Here is a 26,737-nt window from a genome sequence, read left to right as displayed (position 1 = left end):
TTTCAGATTTTGAAATCTCCACCAAAAAATTCATCAGAATTTCAAATTTTTTACAAAAAAAAATTGATAGTTTTTTTTCATCAATTCTCCCTGATTTTCAATCGACCATGGAGTGGCTGACTTTACTCTTTTTTTTTTAATTATTTCAAACAAATATAAATAATAAAACCAGGGAAATAAGCGAGTGAGTTTAAGAACCTGAAACCCAGCTCAAATATACATTGCTGTGACTGTGATCAGAATGTGGCATGCATTCTTTATAGGTCTGTAGTGCATCTTTCTTCTAGCTGACCCACACACCTATTTTCTTCATCATTTTCTCCTAGCTGCATGAATGAAAAATCTTTGTGCTAAGGAAGTCTCAGAAAGGAGTTGAGGGCAGAGAATGAGTCAGTGACCCATAGCGTGTTCCATTGGGAATGCAGTCACAGCCTCTGATTTGGTAACGCCAGCTGGAATAAGATGAGCCTGGTGTCCCAACCCCTTCTGAGTATGTTATGTCCCCTGGGTCCTGACATCATGCACTGATCTGAGCACTTCTCACTGCTTTATGAATGGAAATGGCATGATCTAACTCGGGTCTGAGACTCCAGTCTGGACCGACAGCTCCCATCTTTACCAAGGCCTTGGAGACTGTCCAGCCATCTCCGGCGCTGGCTCCAGCAGTTAAACAGATGTCAGAAAGGAAGGCAGGGACAAGTAGCCAAGTGAAGAGTCAGGAGTGTGTGAAATTTCTGGTTCCCATTTGACTCCTGAGTACTCGTCTGGCCTGGAGATCATAGACAACTAGCCTGACTCACCCTCTGGTCAGGGAGAGGACAAAGGTTTGTAAAGAGAACGGGCTTGTTTTTCCACCAAGGAGTTCATGTAATTGCAGTGGGAACGTTTCTGAAGGGAATGATGCTTCAGTGCCAGGAGACAGGGAGTGGGCAGTGCAGGGAGGGGCTGCAGATCAGGACCGAGGTGCATTGACCGAGCGGGAGGTAGCGAGCCCAGGGCTGGAATAGCAACAGGTGCAGTGAGGCAGGGTTGAGGTGCGCCGACCGAGTTGTGTGTCAGGAACTTGCATCCCTCCCTTGTTTTGCCTGGCTCTAACCGGTGCTGCTCACTTTGGAGTCCGCTCCATTTCCCTGATGTACAATCCAAACAGAATGGAAAGAAAGACAAGAAAAATCTGCCGAGTTTCCCGAGCCCTAGGTGGGTCTTTTCTGCTGCTGTTTCTGTAGCCTACCTGAGAGAGGAGAGCAGGTCGGCAAGCTCTGCTATAAATCTTCCCCCTTGCTCCTTACGGGTTGCCGAAAACAGAGGATGTTAAGAAGAAATCAAAGCACGTGTCAGGCAAACAGAGCAGAATGGGGCTCTGGAGTTCCACCCATGAAAAATAGCCATGGAGACAAGTGCCTAGCGACGGTTGCCTCACCAATATTCTCCGCCGTGAGCTGACAGGGTGTTGATGGAGAAGACCGCTGTCTGGATGGCCCACAGCAGTCAGTCTCCTGTCTGCCCAGTGGCCTCCTGCAGGCGTGAGTAAGTATCTTCCAGCCGGTTTTCCTGATGCCCATGGCATGACAATGTTGCCACGTGGTCCGTCCGGCTGTGGAGGTGACAGGCTCAGCAATCGGACTATGGCTCTGCAACATCTGTAGCTTTGGCAGCTGTGAGAATGAATTGATTTTTGCTGCAGTTGTCCACAGCTGGGGGAGGCACAGGTGAATCTCCTAACAAGTTCTAATCAGCTACCTAATTGCACTAGGCACTGTATGTACACATAGTAAGAGGTGGCCCCTGCCTCAGAGTGCTCACAGTGTAAATGGACCAGAAGACAAAGGAACAATTGGAATCCCCCTTCTACAGATGGGGAACCGAGGCACAGAGAGAGTCAGTCAGTGGGGTTACTCCTGGTGCAGCCTGAGATCTGAACCTGGCCCCGGGAGCCGAAGAATGACATGTAGGATTCCGGGTGCCTGGGTTCTATTCCTGTCTCTGCCACTGACTGGGCTTGAGCAAGTCATTTCACTTATCTGTGTCTGTTCCCCCATCTATGAAATGAGTGTAATACCCATCTCCTTGAGCCGGGGGCGTGAAGTGCCAGGCTGAATTAATCAATGTGTGCGAAGTGCATTACATTACCTTCACCCTGAGGAACCTATTTACAGGGCACCTGTGCTTGATGATATGGTGACGGGGGCTTTGCAAACATGTGTGATATCTAAGTACACTTCAGATAACAGACCGAGATCCAGAAATCTAGACAGACCCTGGCTCAGGGCAGGAGCAGACCTGCAGAAATCCCTGCTGTTTAGAGAGAACCATTACAGTAGAATAAAATGAGACATGTCTTACTTTTGCTGCTTTATAATGAAGGAAGCCAGAAAGGAGGTTTGTTTTTGTTTTGTTTTGTTGATTGATAAATAAATAAAGGAGGAGTGATAGCTCTTGGGGGTTTTTTTGGTTGGTTGGTTGGTTTGTTTTAAGTTGAAATTCAGGTCCACACTCAGGTGGAAAACTCCGTGGAGGACTGGAGAACTAGTGAGAACTATGACAATACAGAGGCGAGCAGAGTGCAAGCTGGGCAGTTGAGGAGAAGGGATTTGTAGTCCAATACCATCACGTCTTTTTGTGCCAAATCCTCTTCTGGGATAGATGGACCCAGCTGCATTGGCTTCACTGGAGTTTTAGCCTTGTGCATGAATTTGGTTATCACTAGCTCCTGTTTAACTCCGGTGACTAATTAGCCTCTTGGAGAAAGGATGTCATTGTTAAACATACAAGACCTTTGCCTGGCCCTTGCAATTCAAGTCTGAGAACTTGCATTAAACACCCCTCAGACCTTCCAGCGGTTCTCCAGCACACTCAGGGCAGACCAGACATGACATGGCTGATGTTTCTAAGGTTAGAAACCAAGCAGGGGAAATGATGATTAAAAACAGCCCACGCCTCCTTTTTCCATGGGAGGGGCAGGGACAGGCTCAACCCCCCAGTTTTGAAACCATTGTCTACATTTCACCTTTAATCTTGCTCCATCAAAACAGTCCCTGGGGCTGGCTCCATGCTCAGGGAGGCAGAGAATGACGTCTTGGCCTGAGGACAGCGAGGTTGAAGTGCCTCTGAGATTTACCACAGCCAACTAGATCGTGTGGCTTCCAGATGGTAGTTCTGGGCTAACTCCAGACAGTGCTAAGCAGTAAACCTGTCACGGGCCTGGCTGGCCATGGCATGGCGTGGTAGGGTAGGGGGGAGAGGCAGGGCAGGGGATTGACAGCCGCCATGGGGGGCATGAATGCAGATGCAGCTCCCGGAAAGCCTTAATTGCAGCTGACACCTGGCTGGGTTTGAGACCCTGGCTTGGTGGAAGGCAGGGGGAAAATTGTTTATAGGAGATAGTTGGATTCATGGTGCTCTGCTGGGAAGGCCAAGACTTGAGCGAGAGGCAGCAGGAGTCCGGGCGGGGGCGGGAGAAGAGACGACACAAAAACTCTTGTAAGGTTTAATTTTCCATCCTAAAGTTGGCATTTCTGTTGCTGTGGCAACATGGCACCGGGTTGGGTTTCCATGGCTACTTGGGAACTTCAGTCCAGGCTATTGATGTGATTGGGGGGTGAGGGGGATGCATCTTAAAGAGGCCAGTGCTGCTGTCTGGGTGAAAAGAAGCAAAGCCCAGAGACAAAAGACAGAGATTTCCCTTGGAGCAAAGCAGCCAGAGGGTGTTACGCCTTAAGTGTCAGGTTGGAAAGTGCTAACTTCTGCAGGAATGCAGGGTCAACTCCCAAACAAGGTGACTCAGCCCATCAAAGGGGCATAAATTGCCTCCCCCCCCCCCCCCCCGATGTGCTATTTGGGGGTCTTTGGAATGGGATCTCGGAAAGCTGCTGGTTGTGGAGCCTGATCCAAACATCCTTGAACCTTGCATTCGGAGCTGAACGTGTCTATTGCTAAGCTGTCTTGCAGCAACCTCCCTCCGCCTGGGATGCCAGAGTCCATGGCAGCCAGCAAACTGCAGAGCTCACTGCTTCTCTAGCGCTCGTGCAGTCCAGAGAGACGCACCTGGCCCGACTCTGTCTGCACCGTAACTGGGAGGAGCACGTTACATTGTGCTATACGTGCTTCCCAGGGCGGCAGGGAGTGCCTGCTCCATGTTCCCAGGCTCAGTCCCCCAGCACACCTTCAGCGCTTGAGTGGTCTGTTGAGCTATTTCCCATGGGCACTTGCCTCCTTTGCGCTCTGTTCCCTTGAAATGGGGCTCCGGGTCTAAAGGAGCCTCCAGTCCCATCACCGCCTCAGAAGCCCCAACCGTTCAGAGCTGCTGAGCCCACAGGTGGGGCTGGAGTCCATGGGGCAGCAGTGCAGGAGCAGAGAGCTTTTGGAGTGTACCTGGGCACGTGCGTGAGGTTCACCAGGTAATGCGTGAGACCCGTCAGGGCGCTGGGCGTTTAGAGTCACACCCCAAGGCTAAGGTGCCACTCCCCCGATCCGCGTCATCTTTCCCAAGAAACAGCCCCACACGCAGGCCTGCGCTGTGACCATCACCCCCTCGCACCAGGCTCTCAATCAGGAGCTCTTCCAGCCCCCAGACTCCAGCTGCTGCTCTTCCTCCCTGATACAAACCTAGCAGCTCCGGACACTGCACTCTGCCCACAGCCTCCCCGCCTGGCAACACAACTCCTCTGGTCACAAAGCCGTTTGGAAGCCGTTCTCTGGGCTCATCATGCACCTTGAGAATATGTGCCGGTAACACGTCCCCGTCGTTTCCCCTAGGGCCAGGCCAGATGCTAAGTCAGCCAGCCCACATACCTTCTGCTTGTGCTCTCCCAGCTGGCACGGGGAAGGTTACAGTTGGAAAAATCAAGGCGCTGCTTTTGGGAGGTGGGTGGGTGCTGTGGTTGGAAGCTAGCAAGGGCAGGGAGCTGGTAGCGACACATTAGCCCTTCTAACAGTGGGAGCAGGTAGCTTAGATCTAGAGTTTGATCTCTGCTGTGTCCTTGGTCAGGGGCCTTCCTGCGCTTGGGCTGGAGTTGGGGGGAGGCTGGAATAAAGTTCTCTGATTGGGATGCTTCTTACCCCCAGATTTCTGAGGCGTGGGTGGCAGTCCATGGCATTTGTTCCTTCTGACCCAGCCTGCCCTAGGAAGGGGGATCCACTTGTGAGGAAGCTCTGCCCTCTGGGGTTTGGCCGGGGGTGGGGGGGTGACTTTGCTGCTGGGTTTTTAACCCTCTCCCTTTCCTGTTTTGTTCCCAGCCTGTGGAGAGACCCTCCAGGACAGTCAGGGGAACTTCTCCTCCCCAGAGTTCCCCAATGGATATCCTGCACACATACACTGCGTCTGGAGGATATCGGTCACCCCAGGGGAAAAGGTACCTGCTCTCCAGAGTCCACCCTAAAGGGTCTGGGGCAAGGTGTGCTGTTGCAAAGGGCTGGGGGTGAAGGGATTAAATGAGGGAAATCCGGCAAGTGCTGCACAGTGCTTTTCTTGTTCCTCTCTCTTCTCTGTCCCTCCCTTCTCACTCCCTCTCATTAACGTTTTCCTTCCTCTTTCTTCCCCATTTTTCCCCTCCTGTCTTTCCCTCTATCCCTTTTCCCTCTCCATCCTTTATCTTCTCAGTAGCCCCCCGTGGCGGAGCGCTGGCCGTAGCTCTGCACACATCTTCACCTCTCCTTTCTGCCCCTTGTGACAGCGCTTTCTCTCAGCCCCAGCTCCCAGCACACAGCCTGGTGTTCGCTTTCTTACTGCAGCGCCTCCACTCTGCCTGGCTGGGATCCCGTGTTCTGGGAACTGCCTTGACAGCCATCGCTATTTAACCCCGTGCACCCTGAGCGTCACTGCATGGCTTCGCCTTCCCACGGGAAATGTCTCCGTGGTGGAGCATAGCACAGAGCAGGGAGCAGAAATGCGACATATGTCGGGAGTGGGGACAGCCCCTTCTCTGCACCCCAGTGGAAAGTTACTCCCTCCTCCAGTCTTGTGCTGTCGGCATCACCAGACGCCTCGTAGTCAGGGATGGGAAAGGAGCATGCTCCCCTTCCCAGGCTGCCAATGGGAGGGGATCCCAGCTAGATCCTGGCTTGATGTGGGGGTGGAAGGGGGTGTCAGGGATTGGAAAAGGCTTGGCTTACTGCGTCAGAGCCATCAGAGCCATTTACTGTCTGGGGCAGGGACTGCCCCTTTGTTCTGTGTCTGTACAGTGCCTAGCACCATGGAGCCAGTCTGCTACCCAGTTCACAAGCAGGGGGGAACCTTACTCTTCAAACAGCCTGGTTCTCCCCTTTATCCTCCGGCCCGTGTAGCCGGGCCGGGTGGTTCGATCCCTCCCCGTCCGCCCTGCTGGGCTGCCCTCCATTGCCCGCACCACGGTCACTAGCGGGATGGCCACACGCTCATGCCAGCCGGGGATGGGAAAGGCCTCCTGTGCCATCCCCAGCAGGAGCTGGTGCAGAGGTGCGGGCTATTCCCTTGGGCTTTGGCCAGCCCCTTGGAAATGTCCCAAGCAGGGGGACTCCCACTCCCTTGAGGGGGACTCTGAAAAATCTCTCCTTCAGGAAGCTTTTTCCCCAGATGATCTGCCTGAAGGCCCAATCCAGAGCTCTCAGGACCAGTGGGAAGGTTCCCAGCAAGTTCAATGGGTGTCAGATCAAGCCCTGATTCTTCCTCTTGTTCAACTTTACCCCACTCCTGTCAGTCAAACTGCTCTAATTCCTTCCTCCTCCCCGCGATCCTTGCTGTTTTCTGCCTTTGAATCATGCCAGCAGAGCGCTCTCTTGGCTTTCCATTAGCCGCAGCTAGCCAAGTTAAGCAGCTCTCCATATGCAGTGCCTCTTGCTGCTCTGTTGCAATGCAAGCACTGATCCGCCCCTGACCCCTTCAGGACTGTGGAGAAGGACCCATGCTTGGGGTGAGTTGTGATGTGCAGCCTAGGCCCATTTCCCGCTGGCTGAGTTAATGAGCAGAGCTCCACACCAAGTCATGAGTTGAGTTTCGGTTACGGGCTCGTAGCTTGGGCCAGGTTCACGCTCCTCTTACGTGAACCTGGAACTGGTGCTTTGCTTTCCTGACACCCTGGGATGCTGTGCTTCCCACCCCAAAATCAAATGAAGCTGCGATTTCAGTGGGGCTGGAGTTTCCACCATTTATTCCAACCTGAAGTTCGAAGCTAAACCCAGGGTACATGGCCCCCTGCAGCCACTTTCCTGTATTTAACTGACAGTTTTCCCTAGCCAGCGGTGGAAGCCCCTAACTCTGGCTGCCTGGGGGGATCGCAGTAACGGCTGGGCCTTGAGAAGTTTGGGCCTGTCTGCTACCAAGTGACTCGTGATTTGGGGTGCCTCAGTGGTTAGCTCCCCAACTTGAAGTGCCTTAATGGGCCCTGGTTTTTAAACAGTGCTGAGTATCTGTCAGTCCGGACCCTTCAGGCTGTCTGTCTGGTCCCTTTTGGAAAGGTGCTGCTGGCCCTTGGTCAAAGTAGCATCTGGACACGGTGGCTACTGGTGCCCTAGCACTCCCTGGGGTGGATGATGGACCTTGAGTTTAGCAGAGGATGAGATTCGCTCATGGCTGCACCACAAACTGCTCTTGTGTTCACTCACCCACCCTGGCGGCCTGTCGGAGGGAGGTGGTTGGAATGGCATAATGACCCCCTGGGTGGGTTTGATCCTGGGATCTTCAGTACTGCAGCCCAGACTAATACCACATCAGCTAACGGAGCAACTCTGGGAGCTGGCAGTAGTAGCAGGCTATTATCCTGTCATGGACTAGCCCTCAGAGGGGGATGAGGCACTCACTTAGCCAGTGGGTCCTTCCGGGGGGGGAAGTTTAATCTCTGCTTGTTTCCCCTCTCAGATCATCCTGAACTTCACGTCCATGGATCTGTACCGAAGCCAGCTGTGCTGGTATGATTACGTGGAGGTGAGAGACGGGTACTGGAGAAAGGCCACGAAGCGAGGTAACCACCGGGCATCTTTAAGGGCCCTGGCAAGCTGAGCCTTGTTGTACTGCTGGAACTCAGTCCATGTACTGACCCCTTCCTCCATCATTAACTCCCAGCTCCCGTGACGCTCTCCCTCTCCACATCCCCCGCCTTTTCTGCTTTATTGGCTTGTGGCATGAAACTTACTGCAGTGATGCTGAATGATCTGCGTGCCATCAGCCAGAGTAGGAAGAATAACCGATGCCTGGTTTTCCTCTCGCTCACCCCATTGTTTTAAATGGGGTTAATCCCAATTGACAGTAGGGTGAGATCAGAAACACGCCCACAGAAACGTAGCAACATAGGGCTGGAAGCGGGTGGAATCTCCATCCTTAGAGGTTTTTAAGACCCGGCTTGACAAAGCCCTGGCTGAGATGATTTGGTTGGGGTTGGTCCTGCTGTGAGCAGGGGGTTGGACTAGATGCCTCCTGAGGTCCCTTCCAACCCTCATCTTCTGTGATTCTATGACATCAAGGGGTCATCTACTCCGTCCCCCTGTGCCGAGGCAGGATTAAATCTGTCTAGGTCACCCCTGACAGGTGTTTGTCTAACCTCTTCTTTAAAAACCTCCTATGATGAGGATTCGCCCCCGTGCCCCGCATGTTCGCCCACATCTTCCAAGTGCTTTGCAAATGAAGTAAGCGCAACTCCTCTGACCTCACGTGTCCTCCCCCAGGCAAGTTCTGTGGGAGTAAACTGCCTGAGCCCATCATCTCCACCGACAGCCGCCTCTGGATCGAATTCCGCAGCAGCAGCAACTGGGTCGGCAAAGGGTTCTTCGCCGTCTATGAAGGTACCAGGCCCTCCCCCCTGGGACTGGCGGGCTCGCTCGGGTGGGTGACCCCAGGGGAGAGAATCCTTGTGCTCCCAACACCGGTTCAACGCAGTATCTCAAGGGTGACTTTCCTTTGGGGCAGGCTGACTAGGACTCGTCGGTGCTAAGCCTTCCCCTGGGAATGGGTTGGGTGGTCCCAGGCCCTCCAAATAACTTCCTCCCTGGAGCCCCCCCCTAGAATCCGAGGCCCGGCCCCAGCAGCAGCCGTGGCTCTTGGCAAGGGAGGCACCACGCGGCTTACAGCTGGGCTGGCGGTACCTTCCCTTGCAGCCATTTGTGGGGGAGAAGTGAAGAAGGACACTGGACACATCCAATCTCCGAACTACCCTGACGAATACCGGCCCAACAAAGTGTGCATCTGGAAGATCACCATCTCCGAGGGCTTCCACGTGGGCCTCACCTTCCAGTCGTTCGAGGTAGGGGCTGCGCGAGCATCCAGCCCGCAGTGCGGGCACCGCAGTTACAGGCCACGGAGCCTTGACTCTCTCCCAATGGCCCAGGTCCTGAGACATGCTGAGCCTCTGGGTCTCTGTCTGGCCCCGTGGAGGCTGGCAGGAGACCAACACTTCTTGGGCTAGCGTCTTTTGCCTGAAGAGCTCAAAGCGCCTTGGAAGCGTTAACTAGTTAATCCTCACAGCTGCTGGGTGAGGGGGCAGCATTGCCCAATGGGTAGGGCACCAGGCTAGGCGTAAAGGTTCTATTCCCGGCTCTGCCGTGCCATGCTGGGTTACCTTGGGCAAGTCACTGACACTGCAAAATTTCCTCTTGCCCGAAATCAGAACGAAAAGCCCAAATGACCGAAATTTCCCACGCAATGAAAGCTCAGAAACCCTGTTTTTGTGCTCAAATCGAAACGACCTCATGGAAGCGCTTCACTTCGAAGCGAGGGTTTTTGACCCCTGATGTGGTATTAATCAAAATGTAGCACTTTGTCCTGATTGAAACAAAACGTTTGGACAATCTTTCATAAAATGTTTTGGTGATATTGGTACATCCACGCACAACGTTTGGAATCACTGTTTTCTGACAGTAAACGGCTCCGCTGGAGGATTTCTGCCCAGCTCTTTTCTACAGCCCGGGCTGTAGGAAGGCAGTGCGGCCTGGTGGTAAGAGCAGAAGGGGAGGGGGGGTGGTGTGTTGTATAATTACACCTCAGCCACACTTTGGAACAGCTGCGCAGCGGCAGGTGTCATTTGCCTTTTCAGGGTCTGTGTGCACGGCAGTGGAGGGCTGTGACTGCGCTAGCTTGCTAAAAGCAGCAGTGAAGGCTTGACAGCGCATGTGGTGATGTGGCTAGCCACCTGCGTCTGTACCTGGGCTCCAAGAAGGGCTTGTATTGGGGCAGCTAGCCCGTGCGGCCGTGTCTTCTCCGCTGTTTTTAGCAAGCTAGCTCGCGGGAAGCTAGCCCCAGTATGCGTGCTTGTGCTGCAGTAACGCCGTCTAAGTGCAGCATAGACATGTCCGTAGATGTATGTGAGCTACCCCTTGTGGGCTGGATGGTGCTTTCATGCTGGTGTAAATCAGGAGTCACTGGTGAAGGCAGTGGCTTCACACCAGTATAAAAGTGGTTCAGGTTAGAGCAGAATCAAACCCTGCATCTCCAGCTTCTGTTTGGTCGATGCAAGACCATGACCCCCACTCAGACACCCAGTCTAGACCTCTCAGGTTTGGGTGCATGTAGAGTTTGTGTCCTGGGAAATGAAACCACCTGCACCGTCACTGAACGTGTAACGCGTCTCCTTCGGGTCAGTTCCCTAGGTCCTACACCCTGCTGCGCCACTGACCTGCTGGGTGACCTTGGGCAAGTCTCTTCCTGGCTCCGTGCCTCGGTTTCCCAAATTTTAAAATAGGGATCACGGTACCACCCCTGCCTGACGGGGGCTGGTGTTCAGTTGCTTTGGGATCATCGGCTGACAGGAGCGATAGCTGACAAGTGAAACCACAAGGGTTTGGTCCATCGCTACTGCATGAGGGAGTTCACCTCAGCAGGTTAAGTTGCCATCTGGCTAATCAGGGCAGCTGATGGGTCTTCAGGAGCTCTCTGGTGAACTGCTGTCTTGCCTGCTCCCCCGCTCCCAGATCGAGCGGCACGACAGCTGTGCCTACGACTACCTGGAGATCCGGGACGGCGACAATGAGTCAAGCAGCCTGATCGGCCGGTACTGCGGCTACGACAAGCCCGACGACATCAAGAGCACGTCCAACAAGCTGTGGATTAAGTTCGTCTCGGACGGCTCCATCAACAAGGCTGGCTTCGCCGTCAACTTCTTCAAAGGTACCGGCGCCGTCTCCGCCAGCGTCGTCTGGCGCTCGCTCACGTGGCAATGGACCCTTCCTCGCCAGCCTCCGGGTATACGGGGTGGGCTTGGTGCAGCGTGCCGGGGGGGGAGAGGCTCAGCTTACCAGTGGGGAAGGGGCAGGCTGAGCTGTTCCCCCAGGTCAGCTCTTTGGCTTTAAAATCCCACCCTTTATCCTTGGGCATCAGAGGGAGCAGAGGGACCAAAAGCAAGCCCAGTCCAAGGTACGGTCCCACCCGCTAGCAGCTGGGCAGGGAGCTTAGCTTGCTCAGCGGCGCCTCTCTTTCCAGGCCACTGCTCCCCGGGTTTCCCGTGCGTGCCTGGATGGGGTTGCAGTCTCCAAGCCCTGCTTGGTTCCTGTTCTCCCGGGACAGGGGTGGGGCTCTGAGAGTGGCAGCGTGCTCCCTGCCGGCCAGTGCCGAGATGTGTTCCCTGTTCCCAGGGTCCCGCTACCAAACTTTCCTCTGCTTTTGTCCACACCCAGAGGTAGACGAGTGCTCGCGGCCCAACAACGGCGGGTGTGAGCAGCGCTGCCTGAACACGCTGGGCAGCTACAAGTGTGCCTGTGACCCTGGCTACGAACTGGCTTTGGACAAGCGCCAGTGTGAGGGTCAGTATCTCCGGGCAGCCGCGAGCCTTCCCGCGAACCCGTTAACAGCTCCAGAGCTGCGACTGCTCGCCCCTCCCCGCTCCAGTCCCCCCATATGCTCCTGGGCACTGCCTGGCCTGTGACAGTCAGTTTCCCACAGCCCCATGTCTCGGGGAAGGGGCCAATGAAGGAAGCCTGGCCAATGCTCCCCTGTGCTTTCTACCCTGTAGCCGCCTGCGGAGGCCTCCTCACTAGGCTCAATGGTTCCATCACCAGCCCGGGCTGGCCCAAGGAATATCCGCCCAACAAGGACTGTGTCTGGCACCTGGTGGCGCCCTCCCAGTACCGCATCTCCCTGCAATTCGAATTCTTTGAGACCGAGGGCAATGACGTGAGTACCGAGGCCCTGTCTCCTCATGGGAGGATCTCCTCCTTGGTTAACTCCTCACCACCATCGGCAAAAGACCGGCTTTGCGGCATCTCTGGGTGCCGTTCCATGCACTCAGAGGAGGCTCCGCAGCAGAGGGAGGTCAGGTGTTCATTTCTGCTGGTGGTGCTACCTCTTGAGATCTGCATGGGTCAAAGCCAATGTAGCAGCTCTCAGAGGAAGTGATGGACTTTTCTACACAGGATTGTTTGACTCACTAGACTCATAGGCAAAAAGGGGCCATAGTTCTCTAGTCTGGCCAGAGGACTTCCAGGAAATTAATCCCTGTTTGAACCAGAGCAGATCTTTTAGAAAAGCAGCCAGATGTGATTTTAGAATTGCCACTGATGGAGAATCCACCACAACCCTCGGTAATTTATTCCAGTGGCTAGTTGTCCTCACTGTCGATCGTTTACGCCTTATTTCCAGTCTGAACGTGTCTAGCGTCAACTCGCAGCTGTTGTCTGGCTAGTGCTGTTACATAGGTGCAAATCTCTAGTCGGCATGTCTGCATTGCTGTGAAAAGTGACTTGCCTCCCACTGTTGCCAGTCACTTTCTGCACTGCTGCAGCACGTTTACACTAGGGGTAAGCTCCAAGATCAGTGATCTTCTGGTCAGCTCCTGCTAGTTGCCTTTCCTCACCCCAACAGTCTCCTCAGCGCGTCTCCTCTGTCCTCTCCACCCTCACCCCAGCAGGTGTGCAAATACGACTTTGTGGAGGTGCGCAGCGGGCTGTCGGCCGACTCCAAGCTGCACGGGAAATTCTGCGGTGCTGAGAAGCCTGATGTCATCACTTCCCAGTACAACAACATGAGGATCGAGTTCAAATCCGACAACACCGTCTCCAAGAAGGGTTTCAAAGCCCATTTCTTCTCAGGTAGACCCGCCAGCCTGCGGCATGAGTGTGCTCTGTCCCTCCAACCCCTACCCCATCGCTAATCCCTTCCAGCCACTTACCTATGCCTAGAGGGTGCAGTCCCCAACCCCTTCCACTGGAGGATGCTATGCTGCCTCCAGGAAGTTCTACACAGCTGCCTCCCCGGGAGGAAGCGGAAAACGTGTTCGAGGTTCTGCAGCTCATTCCAACTAGGAGCAATGGCCAGATCCTCAGCTGGTGTAAACCAGCTGATTTACAACAGCTCAAGATTTGGACCAAAATCCCAGACAGACTCACAAAAGGCCCCTGTTTTAAATAAATTAAAAAAACAAAACAAAAACAAACAAAACAAAAAAAAACCAAAACAACCCACCAGAACGAAGGCCGTTTGCAAAGCTCTCCGTTTAATAGGCAAAATCTCTGTTCCTCTGGAGTTAGTTCCTGTGGTGTCACTGTATGCTACTGGGCATGTGAGGTGTGTGGGCCACAGTCTGCCCCCTGTTACAGGTGTAAATCCAGAAGATGCTGAAGTGGCTGCAGGTCTGCACCAACGTAATGGAGATGGGAATCTGGCCCCGTGTGCTTTGGCCCAGATCCTCAGAGGTGTTTAGGCACCGAACTCCCATGTAAAGCACTGGGAGTTCGGTGCCAGATTGTCTTTGAGGATGTGGGCCTCGGTGCTTACTTCGGTCCTGATTCTGCCACCCTCATGCATGCCCGGTGAGTGAGAGCAGCAGAACCTGGCCTTTCCTCTGTCAAACATGGCCAGCCCCAGAGCATCCCTACGGGCTGTGTTCAGCCGCGACGTAAAGGATACGTGCCAGCTAACTCAGCCTTACGCCAGCTCACGCCTATGAGACTTCACGAGTTTCAGACAAACTCCCCACAAAAATATTCCTCCAATGCGGGAAGCCTGGGCATTTTCCACTCCCAGCTGGGGAAGCTTTTAGTGGAATTGATGCAAACGGGGCATGTCTATACGAAGACTAAGCCTACACTTACAGCTGGCAGCAGCACGGCTCTATCGGTACAGCTGTGCTGCTGGGGGAGTGCTTGTGTCGCGGCGTTGTGTCCCGCCGACATCCTAAAACCACCTAAACGAGCGGCGGTAGCGCGTCTCCTGCCAACAGAGCGCTGTCCATGCAAGCGCTTTTGCCGGCAAAACTTACATCACTCGGGACGTGTGGGTTTTTTTTCATCCCCCCCGAATGACACAAGTTTTGCCAGCAAAAGCACTAGTATAGACAAGGCCCTAGTGCATGGCAAGCTGGGGTGTGACCCTACAGCCTGCCGTGCACCAAGTGGCCAGGTGGACCCTGCTGCTATGCCCTGAAAGGTCCGTAGTGCACTTTGGCTTGCGGCTGTGTGGAATCCCAGCTTCCACACACGAGGTTTCTGAATAGACAAGTCCACATGCTTTTCGTTTCATTTGCAAGGCTGGATCTGAGTCAGCCCCTAAGTTTTTGGCCCCTGCAGTCAATTACAGGTGCAAAACTGCCAGAGCAAATGACAGAGTTTAGACATCTAACCACCAGAGTACGGCTGCATGGCCGGTTGTTATTGCCTGTCTGGCTTTGCAAGGTGCTGAGCTCCCAGCGGCCCAGATGAAGTCAATGGGGCCCGCCAGAGCTCAGCACCTGTGCAGATCAGGCCCCAGATATCTCAGTGCTGTTATTTGTATCAGTAATGATTAATTACGTGTATTGCAGTAGCAGTGAGGAGTCCCAGTCGGGGAGCAGGGCCCTGTTGTGCTAGATGCTGCACAAACACAGAACCAAAAGCTTACAGTCCGATTAGCTGTGCTAACTTTTAAAGAGACGACTCCTGGGAAAGCAATGAACTGTCCTCACCCCGACTGCCCTCGCGGCTTTCTACATACCAGAGCTAGACTTCCCTTCCTAGGGCACTGCATTCTCTAGCATTATTTTATCATAACAACTTCGAGGAATTTGAGCTATCCAAGTTGGCTGCTTCTCTCCTTGGCTACGGGTGTCTCCGCGCATTGCTGCCTCTGCTTTGCCTGTCCCCGCAGTGCATCCCAGTCCCTGGCTCCACTTTGAGGATGCCACTGTATGCTCAATGCCCTTGCCCCTTGTCCCTCCTTCTGCTGCGCTTGGGGACACGGTAAAGCGTTGCTGCTCCTTCTCGGCTTGACGGCGTTCCCTCTCTTCCTCCTCTTGCTGGGACATGCGCTGATCTAGAATGGAATAAAAACTCTCCCTGTTTTCCTAGACTAGCAACAGCGGTGAGATATTGACCCGTCCTACTGTCTTGGTTATTTAGGGTCATTCGGATCCCTGGCTTATATCATCTGCAGCAATGGGATTGCACTGGATCCAAGTCTAGGCATTGCAGAGTGTTTAAGTCTAGGCAGGATTTGTCCTGAGGTCCCTTAGTTATGCGGAGATGAATCATCTTTGATACATGAAGCTACTCAGTGGCCTACGCTCCTTGGGTTGGGTCTTCTTCCCCTAAAGCAGACGGAATGTTGGGACTGTTCCAGTGAAAACCATTACCTGCTTATTTCCTGTGTGGTCTGTGTCTTTTTCTTCTTTCCTCCACCAATGCTTCAGAAGCAGCGTCAGCTGTTGGAAATCCTTTTCCCGCTTCTTTAAAAAGAAAAGATTCAAAGGCTAGATCTCCAGCTGATGTAAATCAGCACAGTGCCCTTGAAGTCAAAGTTTGTTTGTTATGTTGATTTACACTAGCTAAGGGTCTGGCTCTAGGTTCCCCAATTCACTTTTATTTCAGACAGGTAAGTCTGGGCAGGATCTGTCCCGAGGTCCCTTAATTAGAGGTGGATCATCTCTGATCCATGTCATACATGTTTAGGACACACTTCACTTTAAGCGCATGCTGAAGTCACAGTGAAGTCCAGGTCACTGAAGACCGTGTTTAAAGTGAAGCACAGACTGTCCTGAATAGGGGTGGCTTTAAGCACATACCATAAGGTCATTCCAGAACCAGGGCCAAAGAAAGTAGAACTGTGATGACAAACTCCTTAAATCCCCGGTGGTTTCCTCAAGGTCCTGGCCTCTTCAAGCCATCTGCCTGAGCAGTTTTGCCCTCAAAGCTCAGAGAATTTCCTACAGCTCCTGACGGGCACCCTGCCCTATCCCATGCTGCCACAGGAGATGTTCCAAAGAGCTCACCCACCAGGGCTTCTGCAGCTTCTGTAGTACCGTCACGGCGCTTGTTAATCGTGGCCTTCTGCAGCTGGCTGGAATGAATGACGAGCCAATGGGGAACCCAGGGGATGGGCTTTGGGGACGGTGTTTTTGCTTTATTTCATTTTTTTTTTAATGAAAACAAGGCAAGTAAGGTAACCTGGCCTGGCCCAGCCAGCAAAAATCACCACCAGCCAGCAAAGAACGACCTCTGAACATCCATCAGGATCGCTGAGACATCCAGGTAAGTCTCTTATTCTCCATTTCCTAGCTTATGGGCCTGCTCCTGATCCTTTACTCGCCTAGGTGAGTGAAATCCTGGCCCCGCTGAAGTCCACGGGAGTTTTGTCTGACTTTAACAGAGTCCGGATTTCACCTGTCGGTTTTGGTGGCACTGCTCAGGTGGGTAGGGGCTGCAGGATCAGGCCCCGATTTAGGTTCTTCTCAGCCTTCTGATGTCCTTGTGTTGGCTCCCCTGCTCCCGCTGCCACCGGGGAAATGCAGCATTCCCCAGAGACTGCCCGAATCGCGCCTGCCTGTCCACACAATTCAGACCCGTGACTTTGTCACTGCAGTGGCCACCGCAAACCCTCATTGGCATTTTGCGGCAACTAGTGACTCCTGGGTGACCTCCCCTTTGCCCCAGGGCTCTGCTTGCTGGCACGTCCTCAGGCTGTGAATTACCAGACGAGCCCTCTGCTGATGAGGCCATAAAGAGATCCCTTCTGTCTCTTCACTCAGGTCACTGGTTTCCCAGCAAGGTGAAGCTGGAAGACACAAACAGAACTGGGTGTCCCTATTTGGCCTTATTTTACTGCCGGAGTATTCTCTTGTTGCAATCTGGCACCAGGCAGGCCCAACCAGGAGCAGCTCCCAGATGTTTACGTGGCTGGCTGGTCCTGTCTGTAAATGATTCCCATTCCCGTAGTCTTCTGTGGAGTCCTTGGGCCGTGGAGGATCCAGATTCACGCAGGAAGCAAATGCATTTCCCCACTGCCCCGTTACACAGCAAGAAACTCCCCAGTCTTTGTGACTGAGTCACGTTCCTTACCTCCTGGTGAGGAGGAGCAGGGGGTAACCAGAGGCAGCCGGCAGGAGACAGATCACCCTGGATTCCACCTGAGAAAGAGCTGGAGGGAGGCAGAACTCACCCGCTGGATTGATGTGGGTGCGTGAGTTAGACAAGTGCACGCGGTCAGCAAGAGACGGTGAGCCGTGGTGGAACAGCAGCTGTGCACCATGTCAGCCACCAGAACAGAAGACATCAGCTGAAATACCTGTTCCTTAGCAGGTGCTCCAGACTGTTGGTGCTTATCTAATCATAAGTAAGGGACCATTTCCACCGGAGCTGCCCCAGTTTCAGTGCTCAGGTAAGCTCCCCCTTTCATGTCCCTTCCACACTGGAGCATTGTCTCACAGCTGTATGTTTGTGTGATTCAGTCAACAGATACCAGTATCTCTTGGGCTTAGGCATCTTTCTAGCCCATCGTTAGTACTGTGCAGTGTTATCTGCCTAGTTGTTGCCCTCCACCCCAGCAGTCGCTGCATTTCATCACCACTACATGTGGCCTGTGAAGTGTTATCTGCCTATCACCACAGTCGCTGCATTTCATCACCACTACATGTGGCCTGTGCAGTGTTATCTGCCTAGTTGCCCTCCACCCCAGCAGTCGCTGCATTTCATCACCACTACATGTGGCCCTGCTTCAGGAAAGCACGTAAGCACTCAGGGGTGCTGGAACATTTTTTATCTGGGGGGCACTGAGAGACATTAAACCAAACTGTAAACCCTGCATGTAATGGAAACTACTTCAAATCAGGGGGTACAGGAGCACCCCCACACACACACACACTCCTCCTTCCAGCACTTATATGAGCACGTGCTTAACAATGAAGCACTTGCATCTCATTGAAGTCAGTGGGACTTAATCATGTGCTTTGGCAAACAGTGTGCTTTCATGGCTCGGGGTGTGTGTGTGTGGGGGGGAGGGGGGGATACAAACGTGTGTATAGGGCCCAATCCTGCATCGCTTGACTGCCATGTGAGTTTTGGGTGCAGACAGGAAGCAGAATCGGGCCCATAGTTTGCAAGGTGCTTTGGGAACCTCCAGGACAAATGTAAGATGGCATCGTTATTACTGATGGATTATTTTCAATGAACGAGTTGATAGAATAAACAGTTACTAAAGACAGCATTCCAGTGGGCTCTTTCCCTATGCAAATTCTCTTTCTTTTGTCTCCCCATCCCAGGTGTCCTTCCCGAAGGTGGTTTATTACACACAGTCCCCCTTGCAGTACCCTAGCCTCAATTGAAATGACTTTCCCCTCTGCCCTGTTCGCTGCCTGCACAGTTAGATCTTTCAGAGCCCCCCTCCTCTGCTGCATCATGAGCTTTCTGGTCGTGGGCTCCCAGGAAACAGGTCTGGCCACGTGCAGCAGTGGGTGATCAGAACAATGGGATGTGTTGCACATGGGGGCAGTAATTGCACATTGTTCCTGCACTTAACAGTAGCCAGGCTTGTAAGAGTAAATGGACCATGCATCGTGCTACACAGGAGACTCGCATGCATGTCTAAGTGAAAGAGCCTCCCGAATGCAGCCCCAGGCAGTGTCTCACCTGGAACCCCTGGAATAGGAGACCCCTGACCTCCTGGGGGTTGTTCTCGTCCCCACAAGACGGCATGGTCACACGACTGTTGCTATTCTTTGAATTATAGTAGCACACCTGGAGGCTCTAAGTGAGATCAGGCTCCCATTGTGCTAGGCACTGCACATATACAGAGTTAAGGGACTGGCCCTGCCCTGCAGAGTTTACAATCTAAATAGATACAGGAAGGACTGTAAAGCCCCTGTTCTACAGAGGGGGAACTGAGGCATAGAGGTGAAGTGATTGGCCGCGTGGAGAGTCTGGGAACTGAGCCTGGATCTCTTGAGTCCCAGTGTGATGCCTCAACCACGAGACCAGCCGTTTGGTCCCACAAACTTTTCCTGAATTCGGAAGTAACTTTACATGAAACGCTTTAAAGCGCCTTCAGGTTCTCACATTGCTCATTGACTAGAAATGGGTGTTTCTCGCAGACTGATCACTCTTGATGTTTAAGCACCTGACTGTGTGCTTGGCATTGTACAGGGCTAACAAAAACACAACCCCTGGGGGTTTGCAATCTGGAGAGAGAGTGTATTCAAGACCTTACTGTGAGACCAGGGCCTGGGAGCCGACTTACTGCTATTTTTACTACTATGTTGTCTGTTTCCAGAGTCCGCATCTGCCGTATTTGGAAATCTCCAAATGCTTAGGTTTAATGGGTCCTGTTGTTGTTTGTATTACAGTGGAGCCTCAAGACCACAACTGAGATCAGGTCTGCGCTGCGCTAGGTGCTGCACGTACATATAGTGAGCAACCAGCCCCTGCACAAAGAGCTCACCACCTAGACAAGACAGATACAGGGTGGGAGGGGAAACAAGGCCCAGAGCGGGGATGTGTCTTGCCCGAGGTCACACAACAGGTCAGTGGCAGAACTGGTGAATAGAACCCAGGTCTCCTGACTGCTAGTCCAGTGCGTTATCCACGACACCACACTGCCTCTTGACCAGACCTTCAGCTGAAGAAATTTCCCATAAAGATCATCTAACCGTCCCAGCTGGAAGCCCATGGGGAACCCTAAGTAACCACCCTTCCTACACATGCTCCAAAGCCTTGAGATGACACAGCGTCTCAAGGTGGTTCTGCCATTGGCAGGGACAAGTCCTTCCCGTAGCAAATACAGCCAGGGTTCGGCAGAGGGGAGGTAAGTGGGTAGCGGGGATTTTGCCTCCTCCAATCTCCTCCACGCACCGTCTGGTTCCAGGTGCCCACAGCTCAAACAAGGATCCCTCAAATATGGTCTTCCCAAACCTCTTCCAAATTAACACTCTCCAAACTGTCTGGTTCATCTGGAAGGCTGTCCCCTGATGGAATGATGTGGAATTCGTATCGGCTTTGAGCAGGTGATGCCTAGAGAAGACTTTATTTGACCGATAGCTTGAAAGGGCCAATTTGCTCCCAATACTTCCATGTCTCAAACCTCCCTGGAGTCTGCCAGCCCACCTCTGCCTCCTCGCATCCTCCTCTATGCAGACCTAGAGCTGTGTTAGGCCAGCGAATGCAGGAAAGGGGGTGATGCTTCCGCCCTGCAAAGAACACTGCACGGGGTGCTGTGTCAGAGTTCCTCTCCACTGGCCCATCCATCACTTAATGCTGGAGCTAAAGTTTGCTTTCAAGAGCCAGAGCGGTTGTTGGGAAGGGTGGGGTGCGACTCAGTGAGCTCTGGTAGATCTTGACGCCTTTCCCTTGTGCTGTGTCTCTCTTGTAGTTTGGCGGCAGCTGTCTGTGCTTCCCCTTTTGTTCAGCTCTGTAACGTGCTATTGAGTATGGTCCCCGCTCTCTGCATGTCCCACTGCCCCCCAGCCCTTTACTTGGCTTCCTTTCCTTGACGTCCGACTCCCCTTCCTGGCACCACGGTACGGATTCGTTTTCATTTTCTCTCTCCCTGTCTCTCTCTCTCTCTCTCGCTGTCATTTCAGAAAAGAAGCAGCAGCTGCAGCCGCCGAAAGCCCGTCCACCCGGCTTGAAATTCCGCCTGCAGAAAAGAAAACAAGCCCCTAAACGAACTAGGCCATTCCTCCCTTTTGTTTCTCAGGAACACCCCTGCCACTCCAAAGGATCCAGGGAACACGGAACCAATGTCCTTCTGTTCTGTCCCAGCTCAGCACCTCGCCCAGAGCGTGGCCCCGGGCCCCAATTCCTTGCTTGACAGAACTGGTTGTTGCCCTTACCGTTATTTTTTTTAATTCACCGTTGTTTTTAGACTTCTCTGGTTTGTCATTGACCAGCTGACCTTATTTCCAATTTTTATTGTGTCTGTGACATTTCCTGTTGATAAGTAAAGAGGGACTCCATGTCCTGGTCTTTCTTGCATCTTTGGTTGTCCTTGTGTCTGTTTTTCTATCTGCCCATCTGTACAGTAAGCAGGTAATGGTTGTGTCCCATGTACATTGATATATATTGAATTGATTTCCATATGGAGTTAGCATTGGGCAAGATTTATAGACACGGAGCTTGATTCTCCTCTCGCTTGCACTAGTTTTGTGCTTCAATCACTGCATTCGCTCTGGTGGAAGTGAGAGCAGGGGGCCGGGCCATAGATGTGGCTGCTGCTGGAAATAAGAACTTGCTTATCTGATTGTTTCCTTCCACTGATAGTTGAAGTCCATGGACTTTTCAGTAGCAGAGCTTTCAGAGTCTGGGAGTAGTGAATGAGGAATGACGTAGGCACGAGCTGGTACAATTTGTCTCCTTGGAAGACGTTTCCACTAGAGGAGGCAGTGGTATGGATTCAGGTCCCTTACGCTGCCACTCACCCCTGTGCAGAAGGGTCATAGGAGGCCCTGGACCAGCAGTTCAGTCATGGAATTGAAGTGGGATTTAGCAATGCACAGAACATTGTGAGTGCGCCTTCTGCAAGGGGGTGAGTCCAGCCCTTTCTCAACTGCTCAGCTGCCCTAGATTTCACCCCATTGAGAAGGGTCATTCATTGCAATCCTGGTGATGCACGGCAACCCAGCCGGGAGCAATACCTGTGCCCTGCTAAACCGTGGACCGCCTCTTTTCTTTTCCATAGACAAAGACGAGTGTTCGAAGGATAACGGGGGGTGCCAGCATGATTGCCTAAATACTTTCGGCAGCTACCAGTGCCAGTGCCGCAGTGGCTTCGTGCTACATGACAACAAGCATGATTGCAAGGAAGGTATGTTTGTCCCCATGGCGGCTGGGAAGGTCTGCTTGCCTTTCTGGGCTTCTCAGGGTACAAGCTTTCTGAAAGGTTTGCTGCCAGTTTCCTCTGGACCGTCGATAGGGTTCCCCATCTCTTCATTTTTACCAGCAAAAAGGGGCTGGCAAGCCATGCCTGGGATAAACAGCTTAGCTGGCCCTTTGGGAGCGTTGGTTGAGTGAGTTTTGGTGGGAGGGGATGGAGAAATGACCCTTTGGGGGGATAGCCCCCTGCCTGACTCCTCCTTTGGGATCCTCTTCCTGCAGCCGGCTGTGATCACAAGGTGACATCCATCACTGGTACCATCACCAGTCCTAACTGGCCCGATAAGTACCCGAGCAAGAAAGAGTGCGTCTGGGCAATAACTACCACAGCTGGGCACCGCGTCAAACTGGTAACGTATGGAGCAAGGGGCTAGCAATAGAAAAATACACGTGCAATATAGTGACCGCAGCCACTGGTCCCCATGTGAAAGATACGATACTTAGGAATTTCCAGTCCGCTTCAGACCAGTGGTCCATCTCCCACTGTGCCCAGTGCCAGATAGTGCAGGGACGTGTGTAGCCTCTGTGATGGACAATTAAGCCACAACACACATGGGAGGAAGGGGACAATTATGCAGTAACACCCCCAGGGGACATTTCTCGTTAATGTTGCTCTGAGAGCAGTCGAATGGGATTGGAGTAAATTGCAGAGAAGGTGACCTCTGCACAAAGAAACTGCCAGCTGCATCCAGACGAAAGAGGCTGCTAACAGTGCCGCCAGAGATGTGCTGTGCATGGGACTTGTAATCAGCCCCCTTCACCGTAGCACCTTGAGATCCATAGAACTTCTGTGCTTTGCCACCTACTCTCACTGTAAGTTTCCCTCTGTCTCCTCCCCTCTTCCCAGTCCTTCACAGAGCTGGATATTGAGGCTCATCAGGAATGCACTTACGACCACCTGGAGGTTTATGATGGAAAAGACGCCAAGGCTTCCGTCCTGGGCAGGTTCTGTGGGACTAAGGAACCAGAGCCTGTCCTCTCCACCAGCAACAAGATGTTCCTCAAGTTCTTCTCCGATAACTCCGTCCAGAAGAAGGGCTTCCAGGCCACCTATTCTACAGGTAACTGGGCTTTTGTTTGCTTGGTGTTTGGTTCGGTGACAGGTACCTAAAACCTCCCAAGGATTGTGGCTGTGTCAGGCCAGATGTGAAACTCTGGTCCCAGAAGAGGGGACTGGAATGTTATCCTATTGCACTCCTTTGTTTCCCTAGGAACTGTGGTCCTAAGCTTGGCGAAGTTCAGAATATTGTCTAAGGGGTTAAATGTGTGCAGAGAGGGAAGGGGAGGAGAAGAGCAGAGAGATTAGGGATCACTGGCTGACCATAAAGCAAAGGTGAGAGGAGCAAGCGAAGCAACTGCCATGTTTCTTTTTGAAGTCATGCTCTTGGGGGGCAGGACAGATCAGGAGATCAGTTATGGGACAGGGAGCCGTTCATTTCTGCGTGGCCCACTTCAGCCCCGTTTGGCTGGCCATCTCACGGCCGCTCAATGGCCCGGGTGCAAAACGGGTTGGCTGGGTCTGCGGTGGGTATCCAGGCTACAGAAAACGCGGGCAGCCTCAACAGAGAGGCCAAAGGTGGATGGGGTCAGAGAGTGAAACCCGCTCTCGCTCCTTCCAGGACGCATAGGTAGGGTCGGTGTTTGGTGAGCTCTGGGGATAGAGAGAGGCCCTCCGGGCTACCAGAGGGAAGACGTTAAGAAATAGAGAGGAGGGGAGATGATCCTCTCTGGCATTAGGTGCCCACCCTTCTTCATCTCCTTGTTCTTACTTCAAGTGTGCGGGGGCCACATGCGAGCGGAGGTCAAAACCAAGGACCTGTATTCACATGCTCAGTTCGGAGACAACAACTACCCGGTGGGCTCAGATTGTGAGTGGGTGATTGTGGCAGAGGAGGGCTACGGGGTGGAGCTCATCTTCCAGACCTTCGAGATCGAGGAGGAGGCAGACTGTGGCTACGACTACATGGAGCTCTTCGACGGCTATGACGGGACAGCCCCACGCCTGGGGCGCTACTGCGGATCCGGGGTAAGCTCCCCCCACTATGCTCCTTCCCCACAGTCAGCCCCAGAAAGAAGGGAAAGCTTCCCTCAGTGAAACAATATGTCACAGTAGCGCTGAGCAAATGATCGATGGCTCCGTTTGGTGGCTGAACTGGAAAATCCAGGGAGGAAAAAAATGTTTTGTTTGAGCCAAAATGAAACGTTTTCACTGTTTTGTTACGTTTTGGGGTGGCCTTTGCCCTTTTTTAAAATATTTAAGCAAATCTAGCTATATTGCTAAACAAAAAGTCAAAAAAAATTGTTTTGAAAACATCCAAATGAACCTCTTTGACTTTTTCTGGTTTTTTTTTTGTTTTTTTTTCATTTGTTTTTTGGATAAAACTCTTCACTGAATTCATGAGGATTGACACATGGCTGGGGAGGGGAGGGCGGGCTGGGCAAAAAAGTGCATTTTTCAGCAAATAAACTATTCCCTGGGAAGAAAAAAAAAAAAAAAACCTGGCTCAGCTACTGCGGAGACAGGCACAGTGTAAGACCCGCTAGATCACAGAATAACCAGTTATAACGCGACGCGCAGCAAGCCAGTTAGAGGAGAGGGGGAAACCTCTGTCTCCTGGCAGGCAAGCGACTGACCTTTCAGAGCGAGGGGAGAGGTGGCTTGGACCAGAGAGGGATATTTCAGTGTAGCTGGGGTCCTTTAGGAACGAGGGGTAAGCCAGACCGAAATCAGTGGCCACCTAGTCTGTGCCCATTGAACTAACCCAGTTCAGGTTTGTGCATGGATAAGGCTTATGCTGCTACCCCAATGCCATTCAAGGCTCAGCTGGGCTAGTGGATCCAGCCTCAAGCAAGGTGGGGTGTAAACTGCCCGACTCCAGGAGTTGCTCTCAGTCCCCATGCCTTTGCCCTGCTCCCTCCTTGCTCCGGGGCGGGTGATGGTTTGCTGCTGACCTCTGACACCCTTCCTGTGCTGGCTGGAAAGGGAAAATGAGCCCAGGCTTCCCCCAGCTGTGCCAGAGAGCCCGTAGACTCTCAGGCCCCTACAGTCTCACCCTCTGAGTCTGTGAGGGAGACGCAGCGTGCCCTGACCGGCTCTCTCCACTCCGTTGCCTCCCACCAGCCCCCGGAACAGGTCAGCTCCGCCGGAGACTCGGTGATGATCAAGTTCCACTCTGACGACACCATCAACAAGAAGGGTTTCCACCTGCGGTACACCAGCACCAAATTCCAGGACACTCTGCACACCAGGAAATGAGGCCCCACGGCCGCCAGGGCCCCTGGCTACCCCGCGCTGGAGGGACAGTTCTTTTTTGTATAGGACAAATGCACATGCGGGGAGGGAGGGGAACCAGACAGACAGACAAACTGGATGGAGAAACACACAGTGAACCTCAGCACTAGGAGACACTCACACAGAGGCTAAGGCGCAGTCAGATGCTCACATAGACAAGGTGGGGGGGTATCCTTTATCTTTTTAAATATCCATTCCTGGGCCTCTTTGTTCTCTGAAGCAGGGCACTGCCCAAGACAGGAGCAAATGTTCTCCTTAACCACTTTGCAACTACCGTTGATGAATCGATTGTATTTCCCAACTCCCCTTGCAACCCCCTCCCCCCCCCCCGGGAGGTATCGCTTAATGCAGGAAAGTCTAACTGTATGGCAGGCATTTTCCTTTATAAACTTGACAAAACAGGTATCGGCTCAGCTCTCTGAATGTACAGACCCCATAACGGTGAAGAGCCCAGCACAGAGAAGCCGGGTGTCTTATCTGTTACAAACAAAGTAAAAAATACTCTGTCTTGTAAGGAGATGGCCATCTGCCTCTCTGACTGTTTGGGGGTTTTTTTTTTTTTAATGATGCTTCTCTGAGGAAAAACATAAAGCATCAGGGTCCTTTTCCCCAAATGTATGTTTGTTCTTTTTAAAAGTCTGATCTCCCATCAGAGCCCTCTTTCACGACGCAGCAGTTGATCTCGAAAGCGATTGCAGGAAAGAGCCATGCAATACCGCCAGCCCCACTTGGAAAGTCTGCATCTAATAAACGAAAAGTGTTGCAAACAAAACCGCCTGGGTCCTTGCTGGTGTGCGCCTGCTATCCAGGTATTCCCAAATGTGTTCTCTTTCTTTTGGATCCTCTTTCATCCTCTGCCCTCTGGTGGCTGTTTCCAGTAATGCTGTCTCCTTCTGGGGTCGTGCTTGCAGAATCCATTGTCTCCTTGGGTTCCAGTTGTGCTGTCTCCTTCTTGGGAGACATCCTAATCTCGTGGACCCTATGCTCGTGCCTGCTCTCCAGTTGTTTCCAGCTGTGATCTCTCTGTTATGGATCCTTTTCTGCAGGAGCTCCTAATCTTCCATGGGTCTGATTCTCCTTTCACACTTTCATGTTAATCTGGAGTAATTCTAGTGGAGTCAGTGGAATGTCTCCAGTATATGGTAAATGACAGGACTGAAAAAAGTCCTATCTATTTGGAGCTTGATTCAGCAAAACAAGTAAGTGGTTGCTTAAAGTTAAGCTAGTACTTAGGTGCTTTGCTGATTTAGGACCTTGGGGAGGACAGGGAGGGCTTTATTGATCATGTTTAATAAGTACTTTTTAACATGTTTTTGTGTTCAAATAACTTTTCCCCTCACCCCATGTTCTAAGGGGAATAGCAGGAAAATATTACAGAGCAATTAAGACACAAGAGACACCTGTAAGGTAACATGGACATTTACAGTCAGCAAGGACCAG

At 52.6% G+C, this 26,737-nt stretch overlaps 1 protein-coding gene across 4 annotated transcripts in view; it reads left to right on the top strand.

Annotated features, from left to right (window-relative positions):
* BMP1 (bone morphogenetic protein 1) overlaps nucleotides 1–26,069 on the top strand; it is a 70,193-nt gene extending 44,124 nt beyond the window's left edge. For 2 of the 4 annotated variants that reach the window (XM_067544488.1, XM_067544487.1), the window contains 13 exons: nucleotides 5,236–5,351; nucleotides 7,832–7,934; nucleotides 8,635–8,751; nucleotides 9,064–9,209; nucleotides 10,873–11,068; nucleotides 11,575–11,700; nucleotides 11,910–12,070; nucleotides 12,801–12,984; nucleotides 21,812–21,937; nucleotides 22,228–22,355; nucleotides 22,853–23,066; nucleotides 23,781–24,031; nucleotides 25,127–26,069. In XM_067544488.1, coding sequence (XP_067400589.1) covers nucleotides 5,236–5,351; nucleotides 7,832–7,934; nucleotides 8,635–8,751; nucleotides 9,064–9,209; nucleotides 10,873–11,068; nucleotides 11,575–11,700; nucleotides 11,910–12,070; nucleotides 12,801–12,984; nucleotides 21,812–21,937; nucleotides 22,228–22,355; nucleotides 22,853–23,066; nucleotides 23,781–24,031; nucleotides 25,127–25,261 — 2,003 coding nt within the window. In that variant the 3' untranslated portion in view covers nucleotides 25,262–26,069. Of the gene's footprint in view, nucleotides 1–5,235; nucleotides 5,352–7,831; nucleotides 7,935–8,634; nucleotides 8,752–9,063; nucleotides 9,210–10,872; nucleotides 11,069–11,574; nucleotides 11,701–11,909; nucleotides 12,071–12,800; nucleotides 12,985–20,714; nucleotides 21,030–21,811; nucleotides 21,938–22,227; nucleotides 22,356–22,852; nucleotides 23,067–23,780; nucleotides 24,032–25,126 lie in introns of those variants that run through there. The other 2 variants (XM_067544485.1, XM_067544497.1) reach the window with 2 other exon arrangements.
* Nucleotides 26,070–26,737: the final 668 nt, after the last annotated feature.

This window comes from Emydura macquarii, unplaced genomic scaffold (genome assembly GCF_026122565.2).
Source record: "Emydura macquarii macquarii isolate MOO-44397 ecotype Brisbane River unplaced genomic scaffold, CSIRO-AGI_Emac_v2 contig_170, whole genome shotgun sequence".
Classification (NCBI taxonomy): domain Eukaryota; kingdom Metazoa; phylum Chordata; order Testudines; family Chelidae; genus Emydura; species Emydura macquarii.
Note: the sequence above shows the minus strand (reverse complement) of the source record. Positions and strands in the feature narration are given on the sequence as shown.